Genomic DNA, 24,249 nt, shown 5'->3' with positions numbered 1-24,249 from the left:
TAAATGCTCCCAGTTATCACCTTAAATGCAGGCACCACATGCACTGTTCTTGTGATATGGGATAGGTCATGGGTAGGCTAGCCCATTATTTTTCATCATTAAAGGACTTTCAGTGCTAAGAGACCATCAACAGGCCAGGAAGGTCCACGCTTTATCTGCTGTGTCTCCTTTGCTCCACACGCACTGTGCTGGTGGTACGGGACTGGTCACGGGTAGGCCAATTATTCATCATTAAAGAACTTTCAACGCTAAGAGACCATCAAGAGGCCAGGAAGGACTACGGTTTATCTAGCACATGACGTTGGACCCCGTATGTCAGTCTGCAGGGCTCAAAACTTGCAAAGCGAAAGCCTGGAGCGCTAAGGCTGCATACTCGTTGAACTCACCCTGGGCACGTGGGAATTGCTTTGTTTTGCTCCCCAGCTCCGAATGCTGACATGTGAGGGGATGGCGGTGGGGTGTTATTGCAAAGGCTGACCCCCCAAGCTGTGGACCCCGTCGTTATTACCTAAAGCTGGGGTCAATGCATAAGCACCCACAGCCTCGCACACAATGGGGATGCGTGCTCGCAGGGGGCACACTGGTTGCCTTCCCTGCTTTTGGGGGTGGAGGGAGATGAAGGCTATGGTTGAAGGGAAGGCGGGGGGGGGGGGGCGGGGGGAGCGGTGTGTCACACACGTGACAAAGCCGCTCCGAGCGGTCCCGGGAGCGCGCCGAGGCTGCGCCGGAGCCGGAGCCGGAGCCGGGGCCGCGGCCGCGCAGGCGGGGGAGGAGCAGCAGGCGGCCGCCGCTGCCGCCGCCGCCGCCGCCGCCGTTTCGCCTCCCGCCCGCCCGCTCGCGGGGCCTCCGGTTCGTTGCACATTCTCTCCTGGCGGCGGCGCCACCTGCGCCAGCGAGCGCCGGAACATGGCGACGGGGAGCAGCTGCAGGGAGCCGCGGCTCCCTCTCCTCCTCGCCCTCGTCGCGCTCTTGCCCTCCTGGGCTCTGGCCGAGACCCGGAGCCTGCACTCGGCCGGGGGCTGGGCTGCGCTGCCCCAGGAGCGGGGCTTCTTCGTGCTGCAGGGCGGCGCGGGCCAGCCGGAGCTGCCCGGGCGCAGCGGAGGCGGCGGCGGCTCAGGGGATGCCGCCGGGGGCGCGAGCCGGGCTGCCGGGGAGCTGCGGCCGCCGCCGCGGACCAAGCGCAGCGCCGCTGCCCATCAGCCCGAGCCTGTGAAGGTGTACGGACAGGTGAGTGTCCTCCGCGTACCCCGGGGCGACCCGCGATGACATTCCCTCGTCCGTTTATCATTCCGGGGGCAAATGCATCCCAGGCACCACTGGGGATGTCGTCCCCGTTCGCTTGCTTTTGCAAAGAGAATCGCCGTGTGCAACTGGTCCTGCTGCCCGCGGACCCCGGGGATGCGCCGGATCCCGCACCTGGACAAAATAGGGGTTCCCTTCAGCCCGTGGCAGTGGGCGCTGGAAGCCAGCACCACCCCCACGAGCCCCGGGTGGGGAAGGAGGACGTGTGGGGCACTTAGTAACTTACAGCCACCGTCAAGGTGGGGGACCCCCAAAGCGTGGCTCTCTGCTTTGATGGGGTGCGAAGTAAGAGTTAATTATCCGGGCGGATTTTTCTTTTTTATCTCCAGTTTGCATGCATACTAATCTCCTGCGTTGTTGCTTGTAGGATTTGACTGAAATGAGATCGTTTGAAGATTTGATTATTCAGCGAGTGATTTATTACTAGCCAAGCAATGGGTTTATTAGATCCTAAGCAATGTTAATTTCTTTTTATGGTTAACCCACTGCTAGGAATGGCGAACAGGTTAATATGGGAGATGGCAAAATTAATTTGATCTTTTACAGTCTCATAAGACTCCCCATTCCTGTGGTTAAGATTGGCATCAGCAAAACCAGACGGTGGGCAAAGGTGGAAAGAGAAGGCAGTGGAGGTGGCAGCACTCACCTTTCCTTATAAATGAGGTTCCCCCCCCCTTTTTAAAGTAGAAATTAAAGGGCTGGGCCTGCGTCAGGCTGTGACTGCTGCCCTTGCCTTTATTTTTTGCACCTTCCTTTTCCCCAGGAGATTGACAGAAGCACAGAAGTAGAATTAGGGTTATAAGGGACCTTAAGATACAGTCTAGTCCAATCTCTTTATTTTATAGGTGAAAAAACTGAGGACTGAGTTATCCGGTGACTTGTCCAAGGTCACACATCTGGACAGAGCCAGAGTGGACTGCATTGTGATACAGGGAAAAGAGCTATAGATTTAGGACCAGAGGACCTGGGGTTCAAGTCCTGACTTTGCTGTTTATTTTCTACCGGTGTGATGTTGGGCAGTTAACTTAGCCTCTCTGTTCTGCATTTTTTTTTTTTGTAAAATGACCTCTAAGGTCCCTACCAACTCTAAATCTATGGCCCTCTTCTCTGAAACCCCATTACTTTCCCCTCTTTACGCCCCTTTCTCCCTCAGACTGCACCCTTTTGATAATAAAGTAGTAGTGTCTTTGCTTGATACATGATGAAATGCACACTGGACAAGGTGGTAAGTGGGAGCATTTGGTCTCATTTTTTCCTTCATCCTTGGGTAAAATTTTGGATATTTTCTTAAATAATGTGCATATGTGCAAAATGTACTGCTCGAAGCATATCTCATTTGCTAAACTTCTCTTGTGAATCCTGATTTCCCCTTCATCTGAAGCTCTACTTGTTTGTTTTTGACTCCCAAGTCAAGTCCCAGCCACAGAACAGGGACACTGACGTCAGTGATGTGTGGGAGGGGAAAGTGAGTCTTCCTGGTGGACTGGTTCACTCAAGAATTATAGGTCAGTTTTCCTAAGGAAGGACAAAACACCCCCCTCTAGATCTGAGTTGCCTTTCAACGATTGGATTGATGAAGAAGAGGTTTTCCTTTGTTTGAAAGATATGGATGCAGTTTTTATTCCAGGGTTTGATTTTTGTAAGGTCTTTGCGGCCTAGAGTAGCTGAAATGAATTATGCTCCCATCTGAGGGTGATCTAATAAGCGGCTTTTTCATCCCCGGGCTTTCTAGAATGAGTGAGCTCTCTAGAAGAATCGTGGGAAATAGTCATCTTATCCCACAGTCAGAAGAACAGGCAGCTTTTTCTATGCTGTGGCTGCCTTACAAAATCACAGTTCTCCTTCTCCTTGAGAAAATGTGACAGTGAGCTTAATCCGTAGCCCATAAAGGATTTGGGCTGGAGATAAGTTAGAACTTCCTGGCAGGTAATGAAGGAATTTGCAGAATCTCTTTTCTGTATCCTGAGCAAGAGGATCAAATTCACAACCCATTTGAAATGATTGGTCTGGTCTTACCTCCTAAAATAGGGGTTCTTAACCTTTTTTTGAGTCAGGGGCCCCTTTGGCAGTCTAATGAAGCCTGTGGACCCCTTCTCCGAATCTTGTTTTTAGATACGTAAAATACACAAGATTTCAAAGGAAACTTAAGGTTAGTGAAAATAAAGATGTAATGGTTTTTTCCGCATCCTAGATCATATCTTGTTCACCATATGGGCTCCAGGTTACTAAAAAGAGGGATAGACAGAGAACCTGCCTCTCAGAGGAAGCCTGTTGAAGTGGATAGAGAGCTTGATTTGACCTGGGGTTAGTAAGATATGTGTTCAAATCCTGCGGCAGACACTTCCTAGCTGTTTGACCTTGGTCAAGTCAGCTGACCTCTCCAGATCTCAATGATCTCGTATGTAAAATGGGGATGATAATAATAGCATCTGCCTCCAAGGGGTATTGTTAAATTCAAATTACTTGCGCCTGCTGTATAATTATCAACTGTTTCCCTTCATCTGCCTTTGAGCCTAAAGCGGTTAGAGCCGTCAAGAGTACTTTGAATATGCATGATGTCCGGCACCTCTTTGGAGGTACAATGGGAGGAAGGAGGAGGAGAAGGGGATACAGGGGAACAGAAGATATCTTTCCTGTCTGTGGGAACTAAAGAGTTTAATGAGGAGCCAAGACACATGCGGCTTTAGACACATAAATACAAATGACAGCAAGCAATGAAGGTAGACAAAAACAGCCGCAACTGTACAGAGATTTATTGGAGGCCTGTGTAATTGGGGATAGAAGGAACAGGAACGGGGGAGGTGGACCAGTGAGGGGCCAGGTGGGGCTCTGGAGACGGAAGAGAATGTGCAGCAGCTTGCCCTTTTGACATTCCACAGGAGGTCAGCGGGGCTTCTCCTAGCAGCTTCAATTAAAGCAGGGATGCTCTGCATTATTTTATGCCAGCCGATGTTGCTGCTGGTCAGTTGGGATCCTCTTGAGGAGCACCCAGAAAAATCATAGACCTGGGGGTGACCTTGAAACCACCAGCTACAGGGATTTTATGCTCAAGAGGGAAGGAAAAAGGCCATCAATCATTCTAGGAGGAGGCTGCCCCTAGGGCTTCCAGACCTGGGTTCCGGTTACAGACCTCCTGTGATTTTGGGCTGCTAGTCAGTTTAACCCAGGCCTCAGTTTCCACACCTTCAACATAAGGAAAGCCAATTCTTGCCTTAACTTTATTAGAAGAATATCTGCGTGACAAATATTAGGATACGACAGTATATTCAAAAGCGATTTGATGTCAGTTCTGCCCAACTTAATTCAACCAGTGTTTATTGTGCAGTGCTTTATGGTAGGGATGGGGATATAAAGGAAAAAATGAAATGACATTGACACTGAATTGGGAATCTAATTGAGGAGGGACAAGACAGCTTTGTAGATAACTACATATTATATAGTTATATACGTAGTTATCTGTGTAGTTGTCATATAAAAACATTCATAATGTACATATGTATGTTATATATATATATATACACACACACACAGACACATATATATATATTATATAAACAATGGATAAAGTGCTAGACTTAGAATCACAAAGAATTGAGTTCAAATCCTGCCTCAGATATTTATTAGCTCTGTGGCCCCAGGTGAGTAATGTAGTTTGTCAGGCTCAGCTTTCTCATCTGGAGAGTGCTGATGATAATAATACTTGCCTCCCAGGTTTGTGATGAGGATCAAATGAGTTAATATTTGTAAAATGCTTTGCAAACCTTTAGGCACTATATAAATGTTAACAATTATAATAATGGTCATTATTATTATTATTACGTGATAAGTACATAGGAGAGGTATCAATGTAGTAGTAGGAGAGCTCTGAGGAGGGAGAAATCACATAGGTAGGTGGGGAATTTAGACGTAATCTTTATGGAAGAGGTGATACCTGAGCTGGTTGGCCTTGAAAGATGGAAAAGTTTTCGTGAGGCAGAGATGTGAGCAACGCCATTCTAAGCATAGTGGATGGCCTCCTTAAGAAACATGGAAGTTGGGGAAAGGTAGAACAAGATTGGAAAATTGTGAGTGGTTGAGTTTGCTCGGAGGACAGAATGCACGCCAGAGTGTACCCGAGCTTGAGCAAGGCAGATGCTTAGCTAATAATTGAAGAGCCGTCCTCTCTCTCACTGAATCCTTTCAGTGGAAATCTGGGTAAAGCATAGGGATTCCATTGCCTGGAGAAGGGAAGTCTTGGGGAATGGTACATTAGAAATATGGGAAGGAGCCTTGTCATATTAGTGGGACGTTTCACATGTGAATACTTGACCAGGTTTTTATAGATTCTTATGGTTGGAAGGATGGTCAGGTAGTGAACCTGTGAGATGGTGGAACCCAAGTTCATCTTCAGCCATTTTAAAAAAGTATTTAGAATATTGGACTTGAAATCAGGAGGCCTAGTTTTGGATCTGAACTATAGCTTTTACTAGCTGTGTTACCATGGGCCTATTTCTTTTAAAAATTTTATCTACATTTCCTTTTTTTAATTCAATTTTTATTTTTTTTTTTTTCGGTTCTGAGTTCCTTTCCCTCCTTACTTCCCCTCCCCCACCCCTGGAGAAGGCAAGAAAAACAAAACCCATTAAAGTTTGTGTAGTCATGCAAAACAAATTCCTGTATTAGCCATCTCCCAAAAGAAGGAAAGAAAGAAACAAAAGGAAGAAAAGAAAAGATGCTTTAGTCTTTACTTGAGTCCATTAGCTCTCTATTTGGAAGTGGATAGCATATTTCATCATGAATCCTTTGAAACTGTTCTTGGTCACTGTGTTGATTAGAGTTCTTAAGTCTTTCAAAGTTGATTTTCTCTACAGCATTATTATAGAAGAAATTATTCTCTTGGTTCTACTCTATTTTTTTTATCGCTTCTTTCAAGTCTTCCCAGGTTTTTCTGAAACCATCCCTTTCATCATTTCATATGGCACAATAGGATTCCTTCACACTAATATTACCATAACTTGTTTAGCCATTCCCCAAATGACGGTTATCCCGTGAGTTTCTAATTTTTTGCCAGTACAAAAAGAGCGTCTATAAATAGTTTCATACATATGGGTTATTTTCCTCCATCTTTGATCTCTTTGGGATATAGACCTAGCAGTGATATCACCTGGGCCTATTTCTAAGTTTGTTTTAATACTAGTTTCTTCACATATAAAATGTGGATAATACTTGTTCTTCTTACCTCAAACAATTGTTGGGAAAAGTTTGTAAACCTTAGAGTGCTATAAAAATGTGAGTTATTACTATTAAGTTTGCATAGCAATGCAACCTGGAGTGGTAGACAGAGAGTTATAACGTCTTGGAGTCAAGAAGACCTCGGTTCCAGGTCTGCCTGTGACTCAGGCTTTGTGACCCAGGTTGAGTTACTTAACCTCTCAGTGCATCAGGCACTTCTCTTAAGATTATAAGTTTCCCAGTAGATGCCAGTATGAATTTATAGAAGAAGTTTCCTTACTGATATTTCCCTGTACTAATGAAATCACAGGTCTGCTTTAAAAAAAAAAAGCATAAATCTATAATTCTAATAAGGGAGTTCTTAACAAGGCTACCAAATTGAGTTTAGTTTTCTATCTGTTATTAGTTCATTTTGAGGAAAGTTTTTTAGAATGCCCAAGTATAACTGCAGGTTTATTTTTCTCCTAACAAACTCTCTCTTCATACGTAGTCTCTGCTTTTCAGAGGGTAGGTAGGATTCAGTGTCTTGTTTTGAGGCTGAAAATAAGGTGTCAGTTACAGTACAGGGCTCCCAAACAAAGGAAGGCCTCTTGGGGTGGAATGCTGTTTGGCCTTCGGTCTAGTTTCCCTTGATTTTTGCCTGATATAAGTTCGTGGGGAAAGAATGAGAGGTTGAGCCTAAAACTAGAATGCCCAACCTGTGTGTTCCCAAAGGAGGTGGAGAAGCCAGTATATTGGGGTTTCCATGAGAATGGAGAGTGGGTAACCTGCTTATATATGATTTTTGAAGAACATAGGTCTTTGATGTGAAAATTGTTTTGGGGGTAAGGAGTAGGATCAGAGAATCTGAGAGTTGGGAGGGGACTTAGAGATCCTTTTGTCCAGCCCTCTACTAGATCTCCCGTGGGCAGATTGTCCTGTTTTTCTTACTTCCTTTCCGCTACCTAACTTGTGGCCATTTTAGGGTTTGAGCCTTGCAGCAGTCCTAGGAGGTAGGTGCTATCATTAGCACTCATTCTACAGGTGAGGAATCTTAGGTACACTGAAGTTAAATGACTTGCCCTTGGTCACATGAATAGTAAGTGACAATATGAACCCAGGTCCAAATCTGGTTTTATATTATTAATGGATTTCAGTTATCCTTGCCCCCAATATCATGAAATGATGGAGGCATCTCCATGTAGCCTCAAAAAATATACATATTGGTTTCATGATTGTGAATAATCAATGAGTTTTTACCTACAAGTTTCAGGGAGTCACGCAAGTGGGAAGTCCTGGTACTCAGCACAAAATGATGGGTTTGGAGTGAGATGATCTCTGAGACCCCCTTCCAGCTCTGATAATCTGTGGTTCATAGCCCGTCGTTCATGGTCTGTTGGGTGTAAAATTATTCCCACATCTCTTCTGAGTCTCAGAAGAGAAAGAGGTTCTTGTTCCGGAAGAAGCCAATCTCCTAATTTTCAATTGAATAAATATTTTTTCAAGTGATTGCTCTGTGGAAGGCACTGTGCTAAAGGTTGAGGATGCAGAAATCCAAACAAAACAGTCTGTATTGTAGCCCTCGAGGAGTTTTATGTTCTCTCTGGGAATGGACGCAATATCATGTGCATATGTAAGAAAATGCAAAATGATACAAAGTAATTTCAGGAAGAAAAATAACGGGGAAAATCAGGAAAGGCCTTGGGAAGGAGGACGGGGAAAATCAGGAAAGGCCTTGGGAAGGAGGAGGCTCTGGAGGGAGTGATGCTAAGAAGAAAATTTGGGATTTGAGGAGGCAGTGATGAGGAGAGAGGGGGTCATGGGATCATGTATAGATTTAGAGATGCGAGTGACCTGAGAATCAAATCTAGTCCCTTCATTTTTATAAATGAGGAAACTGAGGCCCAGAGAGACAAAATGATTTTCCCAAGATCACAGAGGTGAGAGGTGGAAGAGCCAGGTCCTCTGAGTCCAAATCCATTGCTACAGTTGTATTGTCACAGAGGTGGAATGTGAAGTTTATCGTGTGAGGAGTAGCTAGCAGGCCGCGTAGACTGGACGGAGAGTGTGTGATGGGCGATAACGCGAAATAAAGCTGGAAAGATAGGTAGGAGGCAGAGTGTGGAGGCTTAAGAATTTGTGATTTTATCATCAAAGTGATAGGGAATCACTGGAGATTCTTGAAAGGAGTTGGTGGCGACATAGTTAGATCTTTGTTTTTAGGAAATAATTTTAGTAGCTGTGGGGATGATGGATTGGAGAACAGGGAGACTGGAGGCAGGGAAAGCAATTAGGAGACTGTTGTAGTTAAGGCCAAAGGTGATAAGGGCCCTGTGTCGGTGGAAAGGGTTAGATGCTAGAGATGTGATGGTAAAAGAATTGAGAAGACTTTTCAGCTAATAGGATATAGCAGAAGGGCGAAGAGTCCAGGAATATACAGGCATAGCTCCATAAGTGGTGAACCTAGATGGCTGGAAAGATAGTGGTCCAACAACAGAAATGGAGAAATTTGGAGGAAGGATAAGGGAGCGGTTGAGGGCAGACTCCATATATAATTCTCCCATTAGAGGCAGGTCCAAGCTGGGTAAAAAAAATCAGAATAAATGGATTGACTAAATGGAGTCCATCATGATTCCAACCTGAGTCTCATAAATAATGCTATGGATTGACATGATGACTTGTGTGTATGTAAATGTGTATATATGTATATGTGTATACATGACTATGTCTTTATATATGTACATACACATATACATATATATGTATATATTGTAGATGATATTAACTCATTTAACTTGTGCTATGAGGTTTTCCTTCTTGGTAAAATGAGGTTAATAACATGCTTGTAAAAGTGCTTGAGATCTGGGATCCAAGAATGAGAAGCGGTGATTTGGATTGCAGATAATGATGGCTGCAAAACAAAGTTAGTTTTGTCTGTGTCAGGGCTTTGTGGGAGGGTCTTAAGGCTACATTTTGGTGTATTTAGCCACTTACAGATAGATACAGATACATTATCAGTGGTGTCATCTTTGCACACAAAAGGCAGTTAATTATTATCTACACTAAAGGACACAGTGAGCCCAGGGACACAAACAACTTAAATAGATAATTTTTAAAAATGATATATTTGGAATGAATTTGATCTTGAGAGGAGTGGATTTACCTTCTTAATTATGTGTTGCTTCTGTTAATATTAAAATAAATTTGCTTCTTTGAAAACCTGCCAGCTGATACGGGAAGTGCAGTGAATGTAGTGGAGAATTCTGATTTGGGTTTTAAAATTGGAATTATTTAAAATAATCCACAGAAGCAATTGAAAATTGATTTCATAAAAATCAATAAAAGTTAGGCTAGTATAAGAACCTTGCTTTAAAAAAACTGGCTCTTCCTATTTATTTTGAAAGGGAAATAAAGATTTGTGCTTAGTGGAAAGCAAAAGGTTTTTTAAAAATTTATTATGAAGCGTTTGAGATTAGAGTTTGCATGGAAAGAAATGTGGATTTCTGGGGTAGTGAAGACTGCTCTTGGCTGACAAACATAAGGACAGATATATACATTGGCAGAATGCATATTCATTCTGGCCACGTAGAGATGCAGAAATCAATTTCCCTTGGTCTGAAATGAGCTGCAGTTAATTTTGACCTAATTCATTGGCATATCGACCCATGAACCTTGGGCCTTCAGTGAAGAAATGGCATGGACTGTTGTTTAGCCTGGGACTGGTTGAGAATAATAATAGCTCGCATTTATGTAGTAGTCCTTACTGTGTGCCAAGCACTGTGCTGAGCGTTTTACAATCATTATCTCATTGGATCCTCACAATGGCCCTGGGAAGTAAAATACTTTTTTAAAAACTCGGTCGGCTCTCTGGCAAGGTGGGACACAGGTACCTGGGCTGCTAAGTTCATTTGCTAAATGCCTTATCTCCTTGGAACCTCAGTTTCTGCTCATTGGCCTTCATACAGAGCTTTGAGGTTTGTAAAATTCTTTACAAATGTTGTCTTATTTTATCCTCAGAACAAACTGAGGGGGTGGGCACTATTATTATCCCCGTTTTACAGATGAGGAAGCTGAGGCAAAAAGCATTTACATGACTTGCCCAAGCTCACACAGACAGTGTCTGAGGTTATATTTGAACCTGTCTTCCTGACTCCCGGCCCAGCATGCTATCCATTGTGCCGCCTCACTGCTGCTAGTATCCAGAATCTACTTCCTTGCTGTTGACTTATGCTAGTAAAAGGGAACTTAAAATAATCAGTGTTCTAATAATCCATTTGGTCGCTGTTAGTAATAGTGACAGGAACCAGCCATGTCACCACTGGCCAGTTGCTGGGAAATACTGCTTTCTTGGCTTAATGAGTATATAGCACAGGTGGACTTTCATCCTGCCTGTTTGGTTCAGTTCTTCCTCCTCTATCCCAGAGGAAAGGTGACTTATTCATTACCAGGGAGAGAAATCATCCCCGCCTTGAAGTCATAGTAACAGTAAATACTGCCCTAGTTTCCATCACAAACAGAGGATAGAGAGAAAGCAAGATCTTAGGTCTGGAAAACCCCAGTCTTTATAGCCTCAGAATCTCTCTCTCTCTCTCTGTCTCTCTCGCTCTCTCTCACTCTCTCTCGCTCTCTCTGTCTCTCTGTCAGACAGATGGCAAAGAAAAGGATAGAGGAAGAGACAGAGAGAGACTGTGAGACAGAGGCACTGAGATAAAGATGGAGAAAAGGAGGGAGAGAGACAGAGAAAGAGAGAGAAGGAGGGAGAGAGACACAGAAGAGAGAGAGAGGAAGGAGGAGGAGGGAATAGGAAGAGATGGAGGAGAAAGAGGAGGAGAGAGAGGGAAGAGAAGAGACAGAAAGATGGAGAGAGGGATGGAGACACAGAGAGATAGACACCACTTTTTGTGTTTGTGCCAGAAGTCACTTTAGCCACGAATTATCCCAGTCCTGTCATTTAACAGAGGAGAAAACTGAAGCCTAGAAACAGTAAATACATGATTGGCTGCAGGTCTCACAAGGAATAAGTAACTGAGCTTGGATTTGAACCGAGGTCTTCTAACTCCCAAACCCAGTTCTCTTTCCTCTGCCTGTTTTATCTCATCCCAGTTTTGGACCCTGGGATGCCCAGTGCCCATATGGAGTCATAAAATGTTGATGCCAAAAGGGACCTCAGAGATCATTTAGAAGCATTTTGGTGTAGTGAAAAGAGTGTTGGATTTGGAGTCAAAAGGAGCTGGGTTGGTATCCTAATCTTTAACAACCAGTGTGACCTTGGGCAAGTCACTTCCTTGTTGGCTTCAGTTTCTTCATTTGTAAATGTGGAGAGTGGGCTAGATGATCTCTGAGATCCCTTCTGCTCTTATTTTATAACATATGATCCTTTAAACTTTTTTAGTGACGCCTTCATTTACTTTTATTTAATTAATTTTGAACTTAACAGACATCAGATTAAACTAAAGAAATTGGATCACCCATGGAACTCTGAATTGCTATTATACAGAACTTGCTTTTCTTTTCAAGTTAATTAATAAATTAATCACATAACTTTTAAAGCTGTCCTGATTGTCTCAGATTCCTTCTTGCCTTCCTTCTTTTCCCTCCTTGTTTTTTGGGAACCCTATCTCCAGTCTCCTTGTCCTTCCCTCCTCCCCATCCTCTCTCATTTGAAAAAGAAAGCCAAGCAGAGCTTTGGTAACACAAACCTTCTAGCAAAACAAGTTTCTGCATTGGTTATGCCCAGATGTGTAAATCTCATTCTCTATCTTGAATCATCATATGTCTTTCAGGAGGTTCTCTGGAATTTTGGATAATTAGAGTTGATTGATTTAGGTCATTCAGAGTTGTTTTTCCTTATATTTCTTTACATTATGGTTACTGAATAAATATTATACTGGTTCTGTTCATTTCACTTTACATAAGTTCATATAAATCTTTGGTTTCTCTGAAAATGTCCTTCTGTATATCTTGTGGCATAATAACATTCCATTACATTCTTATACCATAATTTGCTTTGCTGTTCTCCAGGTGATGGCTTCTAGTCATTTGCTACTATAAAAAGAGCTTCTATAAATATTTTTGTACATATAGAACCTTTTTTTCTTTCTTTGATCTTTAAGGGATAGAGGCCCATTATCACTAACCTAGTTAGTATCACTGGATCAAAGGACATGTACAATTTATTAAGTTTTTGGTCATGGTTCCAAATTGTTTTCCAGAATAGCTGGACTGATTTCACTGCTCCACCATTTTCCTTTTTTGTCAACTTTGCCAATCTGAGTTGCTTTAGTTTGCATTTCATAAATTAAGTGATTTGAAGCATTTTTTTCTTTTGTTTGTGATAGCTTGGATTTCTTCCTTAGAAAACTTCATATACTTTGATCATTTATTAAGTGGGGATGGTTTATTCCCTTAGTTTCTTTTCTTTGTCTTATTGCTATAGTTAGCATTTTGAGGGTTCTATCAAAAAGTGGACCTCCTTGCTTTACCATTGACCTTATTGGTAAGGCCTCTAGTTTATGTCTATTAAATAATGCCGATTCTGGGTTTTAGGTATACATTAAGAAATGGTATATTTATTCTTATGTTTTCGTGTATGTGTGTGTGTGGGGCTTTTTTTTTTAACAGAAATGGGTATTATATTTTTTAGAAGCCTTTTCAGCATCTGTTAATTTAACCATGTGATTTTTGTTATTCTTGTTATTCATGTTGTCAGTTATGTTTATAGTTTTACTAATATTGAACCAGCTCTGAGTTCCTGGTATAAATCCAACCTGGTAACAGTGTAAAATCTTTGTGATATGTTTCTGTAGTTGCTTTGCCAATACTTTATTTAACAATTTCTTATCAATATTCTTTAGAAATGTTAGTCTAGTTTTCTTTCTCTGTTTTACTCTTTCTTAGGTTTAGGTGTCAAGACTATATTTGTATCATAGAAAGAGTTTGATAGGATTCCTTTCTCCCATATTTTTGCATTTTATATATTTTGTAAATATTCACCCATTTCATTTAAAATGTCAGGTTTTTTTGTCATATAATTGGGCAAAAAAGTTTCTAATAATATCCTTTATTTCTTTATTTGTTGTGATTTGTCTTGTTTCATTTTTGTTATTAGTGATTTGGTTTCATTTTTTTCTTTTTAAAATCAAATTAGCTAGTGGTTTATTTTTGTTTTTTCAAAAAAGTGGCTCCTAGTTTTATCTATAAACTTAATGTGAATATTTTGAATGAGACTTTCCTTTTTGTCACAGCCATTTCCTGATACGCCCTTCATTCCCTGCCCTGAAATAAAAAAAAAAAAACACTGATGAAACAAGATCTAATATGTCTGTCACTGTATGCCACGTTCAGCATCTGTAGACTACCCCTTCAACCACTCCCCTTCTTCCTTAACAAAAAATATTTTATCATCAATTTTCTTTAGTCAGTAGTGGTCATTGAATTTACTATGAGTTCAGCTGCTTTTTATTTACATTATTGTAGTCAGCGTATATATTGTTCTCCATCTTAACAAGTTTCTGTGAATTTCTCATATTTGAATAATTCCACCTATAGATCTTGGAAATGAGACCTTTATCAGAGAAACAGGCTAAGTGTTTTTTTTTCTCCAGTTAATGTTTTCCCTTGCCTTATCTTTGTTTACATGAAAACTTTTAATTTGGTGTAATCAAAACTGCCCATTTTATCTCCTTGATTCTCTCTAACCCTTGTTTTTCACGAACTCTCCTCCTGTCTGAAAGGTAGTTTCTTCCTTGTTCCTCCAGTTCATTTATAATGTCACTATATCTGAGCTGATATATTTGGAGTTTATTTTGGTATATTGTGTGAAGTGTTGGTTTTTACCCAATTCCTCTATTTCAGTGGTGTAAGCTGTGAAACTAAATCTTATTTCTACTACTTTCTTTTTACTACTTTCTTTTTTCTATTAAATAGGAAGTAATTTAGGTTTTTGGATTAATCAAACAATAGGTTATTGAGTTCTTATTCTTCCTTGTCTAGTCTTTTTTTTTCTCTTTTTTTAAACCAGAATCTAATGATTTTGATATAATTTTAAATATGGAAATACTATTCCCCCTTACTGTCTTTTAAAACTTATTTGCCTTGACATTCTAGATCTTTTGTTCTTCAAGATAAATTTTGATATTTTTTGGTCCACCTACGTAGAGTGTATCTTTGGTATGTTGTTTCATATAACACTAAATCTGTAAATTAATTTAATAAATGCTTTTAAAAAATTTTTTTGAGGGGGGAAGACAGGGCAATTGGGGATAAGTGACTTGCCCAAGATCATACGGCTAGTAAGTGTGTCAAGTGTCTGAGGTCGGATTTGAACTCAGGTCCTTCCTGACTCCAGGGATGGTGCTCTATTCACTGCCCTACCTAGCTGCCCCTATAAATTAACTTATGTAGTGTTATCATTTTAATTATATTGGCATGGCCTAGCCATGAGCACTGAATATTCATCCAGCTACTTAAATTATTTCTTTCTTTAATGCAGAGATTCTTGACCTATTACTGTGACATGGAACCCTTTGGTAGTCTAGTAAAGTCTATGGGCCTCTTCTCAGAGTACTATTTTTAAATTTCAAATGCATAGAACTACAAAGAAAACCAATTAAATTGAAATACAGTTTTCAGATTAAAAAAAGAATAAATTCATGGACCCCACATTAAGAATCCTTGCTTTTTTGTAATTTTATTTATACTGGTATTGCATATGTTTTGGTAAATTTATTCACTAACATTTTATTCATTTTGTGGATATTTTGAACAGCTCTTTTCTGATATACCCTTTATTCTCTACCCTTTAATAAAGAAAACCAATCAAACAAGACCTAGTATGTCTGTCACCGTATGTCACATTCATCATCTGTGGCCTACCTCCTCAGCCACTCCCTTCTTACTAAGTAGATCAAAGAATCATTTTATCATCTGTTTTCTTCAATTGATAGTGGTCATTGAATTTACTCTGAGTTCAGCTGCTTTTTAGTAGCTTTTAATTTACGTTATTGCGGTCATTTTATACTGTTCTCTTAGTCCATGCATTCAGATCATATGTCTTTACATATTTAAATTCCTAATTTTTTTTATGGCACAATAAATTCATGGGCCACCACTTATTCAGCCATTTCTCAAATGGGTACCCACTTTGTCCCAACATTCTTCTGCTCAGAAAAGGCTAATCTGAATATTTTGGTGTATGTGGGACCTTTCTTTTTGTCTCTTACTTGTCTGAGGTACATGCCTAGTAGGGGTATAATTGGACTCAAAGCGTGTCACTTTTCTCCAATAATTCCAGAGGAGTCTGACCAATTCATAGATGTACCAGTTAGGAATGTGTGAGTGACTTCCCAGAACCCCTCCAACACCGACTGTTTTTGCCCTTTGTCATCTTTATCAATTCGATAATTGTGAGGTGAAATCAATTGTTTTAACTTTTAAGTCCTTAATTATTAGTGATTTGAAATTTGTTTCTTTACTATTCTACCAATACTAAATTGTCTCACCTTTAATGATTTTTGCCAAATTGTTGATGGGTATGGCAGGTAGTAGGTACTTAATAAATCTTTGTTGGTTGATTGATTAACTTTTTTTTGTATGCCAATCCTTCATTTTGTAGATGAGAAATCTGAAGCCCAAATTGGTGGGAATGACTAGCTCATTGTCAAGTCATCCTGTGAGTTAGTAGCAGAAACCAAGTCTTCTCAGTTCCTTGTCCCATATTCTTTTCATCATTCTGTAGGGACCTCCGAGCTTTACCTTGAGGGGAATCTCATTACACCTTCTATCTCCTTTCCTTGATTCCCTTCAGGGATTGCTCAGGTGGTAAAGGCTAACAGGACCCCTCATCCTTTGTACTTCTCAGTGGACCTTTGTCTCCCCCCTCCCCCATCTGATGTGGTCCTAGTCAGGTTCTCCATTGGAAAGAAGCCCTTAAGTAAGGAAACCTACTTCTTATCCCGTGCCCTTTATTTCCAGTGCACTTGCTGGCTTGCCTGGGTATGACCAAGGCCAGTCTTTCTCTCTTTCCTGTCTACCTTGTGGAGGGACACCGAGATAAAGAATCTGTCTAGGGGCGTGGTCTCCATCACTTCACATAAATACTGGCTGTTGCCGGCCTGGCTGGAGGAGTTTAATTGATCATGCCACTGCTCATGCTGGCTTTTGGCTCCGGAAAATCGGGACCTTTTAGGATGATTTATCTCCAGTTCTCCAATTAGATTAAAGAGACAGCTATGCATTCTCAGAAAGGCAAGCTGATGTAATTATCTCCCAAATCTGGCTTGCAGACAAGGGCAATAAGATAGAGGTTATGTAAACCTGAGGAGTAGAGGGATCAACCAGGAGTGTTTAAAGCTTACTGTCCTCCCTTTTTTTTTTTTTTTCTTTTTAAAAAAGAATTTCTAGCAGAACTATGCAGGAAAGAGAATAGCTTATGAAAAGGAAATCTCTCCCCCCAGATCACTGTGGCAGACAGGCCTCGGTGTGTGTAATAAAATAAAAATGTGGAATTTTCAAAATTCCAGGACTGTAAGGGAGAAGGTAACACCAAGGCTAGAAACATAAATCTTAAATGTCAATCTTAAAGTTTGAAAGTGATCACTAGGGGAAAGCTGGTGGTAGGGGAGATTATAAAGAGATTTGGAGCTTTTGGAGAAGCTGTTGGATTGTTAAGTCCTGTGGGGAAAAACCGATCAAGAACTCATCAAGAGTGGAGTTCCTATTAGGAATCTTAGGATTATAGATTTTGATATTATCTAATTTTACGCTGCCACTCCTTCTCTTTCCACTCCAGTCCCTCCCTTTTTATAGATGATAAAACAGGTCTTGAGAAGTGAAATAATTTGGCCAGGATCCCATAGGCGGTACTTTTCAGAAGATTGGTACCATTGTGGTAAAGTGAAAAGAGCTTTTGCCTTGGTAGCAGAGGACCTGGGTTAGAATCCTGGCTTTGTTCCTTGCTCCCTTTGTGACCTTGGGTAAGTCACTCATGATTTCTAGAGCCCAGTTTCTTCATTTGTAAAATGCATGGGTTGGACTAGATAGCTTCCGCGTTTCTCTTCAGCTCTCAGTGGAGTCCAGGTCCTTTGATTCCAAATTCAAGACCCTTTCCAGTATGCCACACTTTCTATTGGAGAATTAAAGGAATAAAGTTCAGGTAACAGTAAGGAGCACAATTTGGAACTGAACTAGAGGAATTGAACTGAGAGAGAAAAGGGTCCATTAGGTACCAAAGTGGGGGGTGGGGAGAGAAAGGGGGAGGAGGGAGAAGTAGGGAGGGAGGGAGGGTGAGTGCACACTTCCTCCACTTACTTCCCTGAACCATCAGTTAATCAATAAATATTTCTCAAATGCTAACTATCCTACAATGCTAGGTACTGTGCTAAGCTTTGGAGATACAGAAGGAGGGAAAAGACAGTCCCTGCCCTGTGCTCAGAATCTAATGAAGGTGACAACTTGTAAATAAATATATATAAATCAACTATACAGGATGAATAGGAAATAATTAACAGAGGGAAGGCCCTAGAATTAATAGGAGTTGGGAAAAATTTCCTGTAGAAGACGCGATTTTAGTTGATAGTTAAAGGAAGCCAGGGAAGTCAGTAGTTAGAGGGGAGGAGGAAGAACGTTCCACGCATAGGGTCTGGTCAGAGAAAGTGCCCAGGGCCAAGAGATGGCATGTCTTGTTCATGGTACAGAAAGGAGGCCGGTGTCACGGGATCGAAGAGGACGTGCTGGGGAGTAAGGTGTAAGAAGACTGGAAAGGTAGGTTATGAAGGGCTTTGGATTTTGCCAAATAGAGGGTTTTGTATTTGATCTTGGAGGTGATAGGGAGGAACTGGAGTTTATTGACTAGGAGGATAGATTGGAGTGGGGAGAGGCTTGAGGCCAGCAGACCCACCATCAGCAGCTATTACAATAACCCAGGTGTGAGGTGATGAGGGTCTGCACCAGAGTGATGACAGTGTCAGAGGAGAGAGTGCACACATCCAAGAGATGTTGCAGAGGTGAGATCAACAGATGTTGCAGAAATGAAACTGAGAGGCCTTGGCAACAGCTTGGATAGTGAGAGATAGTGAGAGATAGTGAGGAATCCAGGATGACTCCTAGGTTGTGAGCCTGAGGGATTGGGACGATGGTGTTACCCTCTACAGTAAGAGGGAAGGTAGGAGTGGGGGAGGTTTTGGGGGAAAGATAATGAATTCTGTTTTGGACATGTCCCCTGGACGTCCAGTTTGAGATATCTGAAAAGACGTTGGAGATGTATTTGGAGGTCAGCAGAGAGGAGGGGGCAGAAAAGGTAGATTTGAGAATTATCAGCATGATGAAATCCATGTGAGCTGATGAGATCATGAAGTGAAGAGATAGAGGGAGACGAGGGTCCAGGACAGAACCCTGAGGGACACCTACAGTTAGAGGGCATGATCTGTAGGAGGATCTAGCGAAGGAGACAGAGAAAGAGTGGTCAGAGAGGTAGAGGGAGAGCTAGGAGAGAGGTGTCCCAAAAACCTAGCTAGAGAGAAGAGAGTGTCAAGGAGGAGAGAGATCAGCAGTGTCAGAGGCTGCGGAGAGGTCATGGAGAATGAGGACTGAGAAAAGGCCATTGGATTTGGCAACTAAGGTCATTAGTAACTTTGGAGAGAGCAGTTTCAGTGGAATGATAAGGTCAGAAGCCAGATTGTACAGGGTTAAGGTAAGAGGAGAGAAAGTGGAGGCACCTATTGGAGATGGCATTTTCAAGGAATGCATACCTGTGTGAATCTGTCAGTCAGCACTTGAAGATGAAAGTTGAGTTAACATGTAGCTAAGTCCGGTGACCCCCAAAGGTCGCTAGAAGAGGAGGCACCTGACTGCAAGTGAGTGGGAGAGATAATGTAATGTTTAAAATCTCCTGACGCTAAAGCAATCCAGCAACACAGTGCTGTGTGCCTACAGATAACCTCATCTGTGTGTAGTTTTCAGGCCAATGTTCCTTCATATTCAGAGTAAAAATAATTTGTGTGCATTCATTGTGCTTGCTTTCCCCTGTGCTGGATGGTGCGGGAGACCAATGATTCAATTTAGCCAACATTTATTAAATTCCTTGTGTGTGCAAGACAGTGCCCTGTGTATTAGGTGAAAAATGACGTTGTCCCTGCTCTCAAGGATTTTGCAGTCTAATAGAAGGATGTGACTTGCACATAAATAAATGATACCAGGGAAATGTGGTAAGAGAAGGAAGGAAGGAAGACTGGAAAAAAAGAATTGATTAAGCACCTACTATGTGCCAGGCACTGTGCTAAGCACTTTGAAGATACTGTCTTATTTGATCCTCACAACCCTGGAAGATGAGTGGTATTATCATTTTTAATTGATGAAGCAGAGGCACACAGAGGCTGAGCGACTGTCTAGGGTCACATCACTAGGACATGTTTGAGGGCAGCTTTGAATTCAGGTCTGCATGACTGTCTACAGCTCTATCCATTGTACTACTTAGCTGCTTCTAGGAGAAAAGAAGAGATCCAGGCAGAGTGCTCTGGAAAGATTTGAGGAAGGGAAGCAAGGGAGATGAGAGGATTTGGGGACCTTTTACCTGGGAGAATCAGAGGAGGCTTCATGGACGAGGTGGTACCTGAACTGGTCCTCAAAGGGGGAGAAGGGTATCAACCACTAGGAATAATGGATGATGTCTGTATCCTGTGCATGGGAGATGGACTGTCTAAGTGCTTTGACTATAGAAAAGTGCAGAATAAAAACTGGGAAAGTTTTCTTGGGAATGAAGAGCATGTGAAAGGAACTAGTATTAAATAAGTCTGGAAAAAGGTAATTTGGAGTCAGCTTGTGGATGCCCTTAAATGCCAGGACAGTGAATAGGTGGGCAGCTAGATGGTGCAGTGGATAGAATGCCAGGCTTGGAACCAGGAAGACTCTTCTTCCTGAGTTCAGATCCGGCCTCGGACACTATCTGTGTGACCCTGGGCAAGTCACTTAACCCTGTTTGCCTCAGTTTCCTCGTCTATAAAATGAGCTGGAGAAGGAAATGACAAACCACTCCAGTATCTTTGCCAAGAAAACCCTAAATGGGGTCACAGAGAGCTAGACACGACTGAAAAAATGACTGAACAACAATTTTATCCTGAAAGCTATAGGGAACTACTGAACTTTTTCGAGCTTGGGGTTCCGATGAGTGAGACCTGAGCATTCAGAAGGTTGTTTTGGCAGTTTCAGGAAGGGTGGATTATAATGGAGATTGGAGCCAGTTAGGAGACTGTTGTCAAGGTAAAGGGGAAGGTGGCCTATAGGGACTAGGATGCTGGCAGTGTGAGTAGAGATGAGATATTATAGTAATAAACCCGACAGGAAGTGAGAAGTAATTAGATGTGGGGGCGATGAGGGAGAGTGAAGAATCACAAATGCCTGAAGGTTCCAGTTTGGTAAAGGACAGAATTATGGCACCACTATCAGAAATAGGGAATTCAGGAGGAGGGACGTGTTTAGAGAGGAGGATGACCAATTCAGTTTTGGACCTATTCAGATTACATGATGGAAATACATGAAGAAGGCAGTTGGATCAGTAAGACTGGAGCTCAGGAGAAAGATTGGGGATGTCTATGTAGATTTGAGAAGCAGAGGATCACAAATTGTGGAAGGAGCCTTAGAGGCCATTGTGTCCAGTCCCATCATTTTACAGATGAGAACCCAGAGAAATGGGGTGACTTGTCTAGGGTCACAATGGTAGCAAGGGCTTGTCTTAGGATTTGAACTTGGGTTTTCCTGACTCCACCCTCAGCGCTCTACTTACTGTACCCTGTTGCTTCAAAGACAGGATGGAGGGCTGTCATCTGTATAGAAGTGGTAAAGATTTCCAAGGGAGAGAGTACAGAGAGAGAAGAAAAGAGGGCTAAAGTTATAGCCTTGGTAGACTTCCAGATTTAGTAGGTTGGAGGAGCAGGATGAACCAGCAGAGGACATTATGGAAGAGTGGTTAGACAGGTAGAAAGAGAACCAGGAGACAGTGGCATTATGGAAGCCAGAGGAAGATAGACTTTCTAAAAGCATGGTATAATCAACGGCCATAAAAGTTGCAGAAGGCCCCTGGGGGATGTGGACAGGGAAAATCAATTTAGCAGTTAAGAAGGTATGGGTGTCTTTGGGGAGAGCAGTTTCAGTTGATAGGGAGCTTGACTGTGAGAAGTTCAGGGGTGAGGAAGTGGTGGTAACAAGTGCAGCGTAGACTGTTCTTTGTAGAAGTTTATCAATGAATAAGAAGAAAAATAAGATGATAATTTGAGGCGATGAAAGAGTCAAAGGATGATTTCTTTTGGGGAGGAGAGAGGGAAAGGCATTAAATAAACCTCAGCATGTTTGTAGGCAGAGAGAAGGAAGTCACTAATGAGGGAGACGAATGATAGAATCCAAAAATATCTTGGCAAGACTAGAATCAAATGAGATGAAATATAAAAAAAACCATCAAGCCCTACATGGTTCAACAAAATCACCTGCACACGTACAGGATGAGTGAATTGTGGTTAGACAGCAGTTCGTGTGAAAGCTGTTGGTATTTCGTGGGCCACAATCTCAGTATGAGTCAACAGTGTTTTGTGGCTGCCAGAAAAGCAAATACAGGTGTAGGCCTCACTAAGAGAGGCAAATGTAGAGGAGGAAGAGGAGGGAGAACACATCCGGAGTAATGGGTTCATGTCTGGGGGCCATGTTGACCAGGGTAGTGAAGAGACTGGAGCACATTGTTGTGTTTGTTGTTGTAGACCCTTTTTGACCAACGACATCATGGGGGATGTCTAGTCTTGTAGGTGAATTGGATTTAAGATTAATTAATCCTCAGTTGGATTAAGGGGGAGTTGCATAAAGTGGTCAGCTTCACACTCTCTCTTCCATAGCATGTGATGATCCATTGAAGGAACTATTAAATCAGTCACTCAGCAAGCATTCACTAAGCACTTATTGGAAGCTAGGCTCTGTGCTAAGTGCTGAGAATGCAAAGAAAGTAAAAAATAGGGTTCCTGCCCTTAAGGATCTTACATTTAAATGGAAGAGGCAACACGCAAATACCTTTGTTTGTGTAAGTTATCTACCCTCTAAATGGGAGGCAACCTCGAAGCAAAGTCAGTAATAGGGGAGATAAAGGGGAGAGGGGCATTGAGAAAGGCCTCCTACAGAAGGTGGGATTTGAGCTGCTAAGGTATTATGTTAGACTGAGGTCCATTCCAAATCTGAGATTCTTCGAGAGGGAAATCAGCAATAGAACAAGATGCTTAAAATCATGAGGAAGGGGAGCAGCTTTGAGTACCTAGTGATGGGGGTGGCCTGAGGAGGAGGAGGCACGTTCCTTTGAGAGAGACCCCCTCCTGCTCTTCCCTCACCTCTCCCATGCTGTCTACAGCCATGGTTGCCTAGCAAAGCCAGCTCAGGAACGGTCTGTTCATTTTATCGCTGCCTGTTATTTGGGGACATGTGTTCTCAAGAACACAAGGGGCCCTTCTGATAACTAAGTAGTGTCCTTGTAGCACTGAGGAATAATCTAAACTGGGGATATCATTCTGAGAACAGCAGTTGTTTGGGTGTTGTGGGGTTTTTTTCCCTCTCCCTGAATCTTGTTTATGAAGCTGTGTTTATCCAACTTGTCCCCCAGGCTGAGATGGGTGTTAAAGAAGCCTCAGTTCATCAGGCTTGACTCATTTGGTATCTATCCCTGCCCCTTGGGGATACCAGGGCATCTGGCACAGCCGAAGTGGCAGCTTCTCTGTCTGCACGTGCTGCTGGTATTCTACTTTGGGTTAAATTTCGACCCGGCCACTGGGTTGTGCTGGGCCATGGAGGGAATTACAGTGGACTGAACTAACCCCCAGGAAATCCATTTTTTACTATCACTTAGGAGTCAATTCCCAGTCTAACTTAGTCTCAGTCACTGAGTTATTTGCAGCAAGGCACTGCTTTTCCATGGATGGCTTGCTAACCATTACATAGTCATTGGTATTAAGGAGCCCCAGTTTTTAAAAATGGACATAGCAAACGAAGCATTTCTATTAGTAGAAAGAGGACTTGCTGATCATTTCTTGATACCTTGTGCTCAGGATGGGATGTTGGGTTACAGACTACTATTGATGATTCTGAGGGTAGCCAGGGGAGGAATGCTCACTGTGCTGAGAATTCTGGAAAACCTTGGAGGAGGAGGGGTAGTAGTGGTGCTTGGGGAGAGCTAGGGGTCAGCTGACAACCAGCGTGGATGCTACCGGGAGGATCCTGGTCCACCGCTTGGCTACCTCTGCTTAATGTGTAGGGTCGCCATTAGTTGAAATCCTGGTGTACAACCTAGACTTCCCAGAACCAGGATCTGCTTTCAGATAACATGAAGGAGGTAAATTAGAGGGTGAACAAATGATTACAAGGGCATTTGCTTGAAGAGGGGCTGGAGGAAGAAACTTAAAAGTGGTAAGAGCCACTTCTTGGTGGAAATCAACGGACGTGAAAAGTCGGTCTGAAATGACAGAGATGTAGACTAGCCTGATGATTTTTTCATTGAGATTGAGGACCAGAGACGTGCCCAGGATCATCGGGATCTAATTTTCACCAGGTTTGTGCTAAGACCACACTTGTTGTTGAGTAGTCTCAGCCCTGTCCAACTCTTTATGACCCTGTTTTCCTGGCAAAGATGGTTTGCCGTTTCCTTCTCCAGCTCATTTTACAGATGAGGAGACTGAGGGAACTAGGGTTAAGTGACTTGCCCAGGGTCACACAGCTACGCGTCTGAGGCCAGGTTTGAGT

General features: G+C 42.3%; 1 protein-coding gene across 1 annotated transcript in view; it reads left to right on the top strand.

Moving 5' to 3' along the window:
- The first annotated feature begins 887 nt into the window (after window positions 1-887).
- SORL1 (sortilin related receptor 1) overlaps window positions 888-24,249 on the top strand; it is a 208,387-nt gene continuing 185,025 nt past the window's right edge. Inside the window, exon 1 of the mRNA XM_036745727.1 lies at window positions 888-1,227. Coding sequence (XP_036601622.1) covers window positions 907-1,227 — 321 coding nt within the window. The 5' untranslated portion in view covers window positions 888-906. The remainder of the gene's footprint in view (window positions 1,228-24,249) is intronic.

The sequence above is a fragment of the Trichosurus vulpecula genome, chromosome 2, assembly GCF_011100635.1.
Source record: "Trichosurus vulpecula isolate mTriVul1 chromosome 2, mTriVul1.pri, whole genome shotgun sequence".
Classification (NCBI taxonomy): domain Eukaryota; kingdom Metazoa; phylum Chordata; class Mammalia; order Diprotodontia; family Phalangeridae; genus Trichosurus; species Trichosurus vulpecula.
The sequence above is the reverse complement of the archived record's forward strand: the minus strand, read 5'-3'. Positions and strand labels throughout refer to the sequence as shown.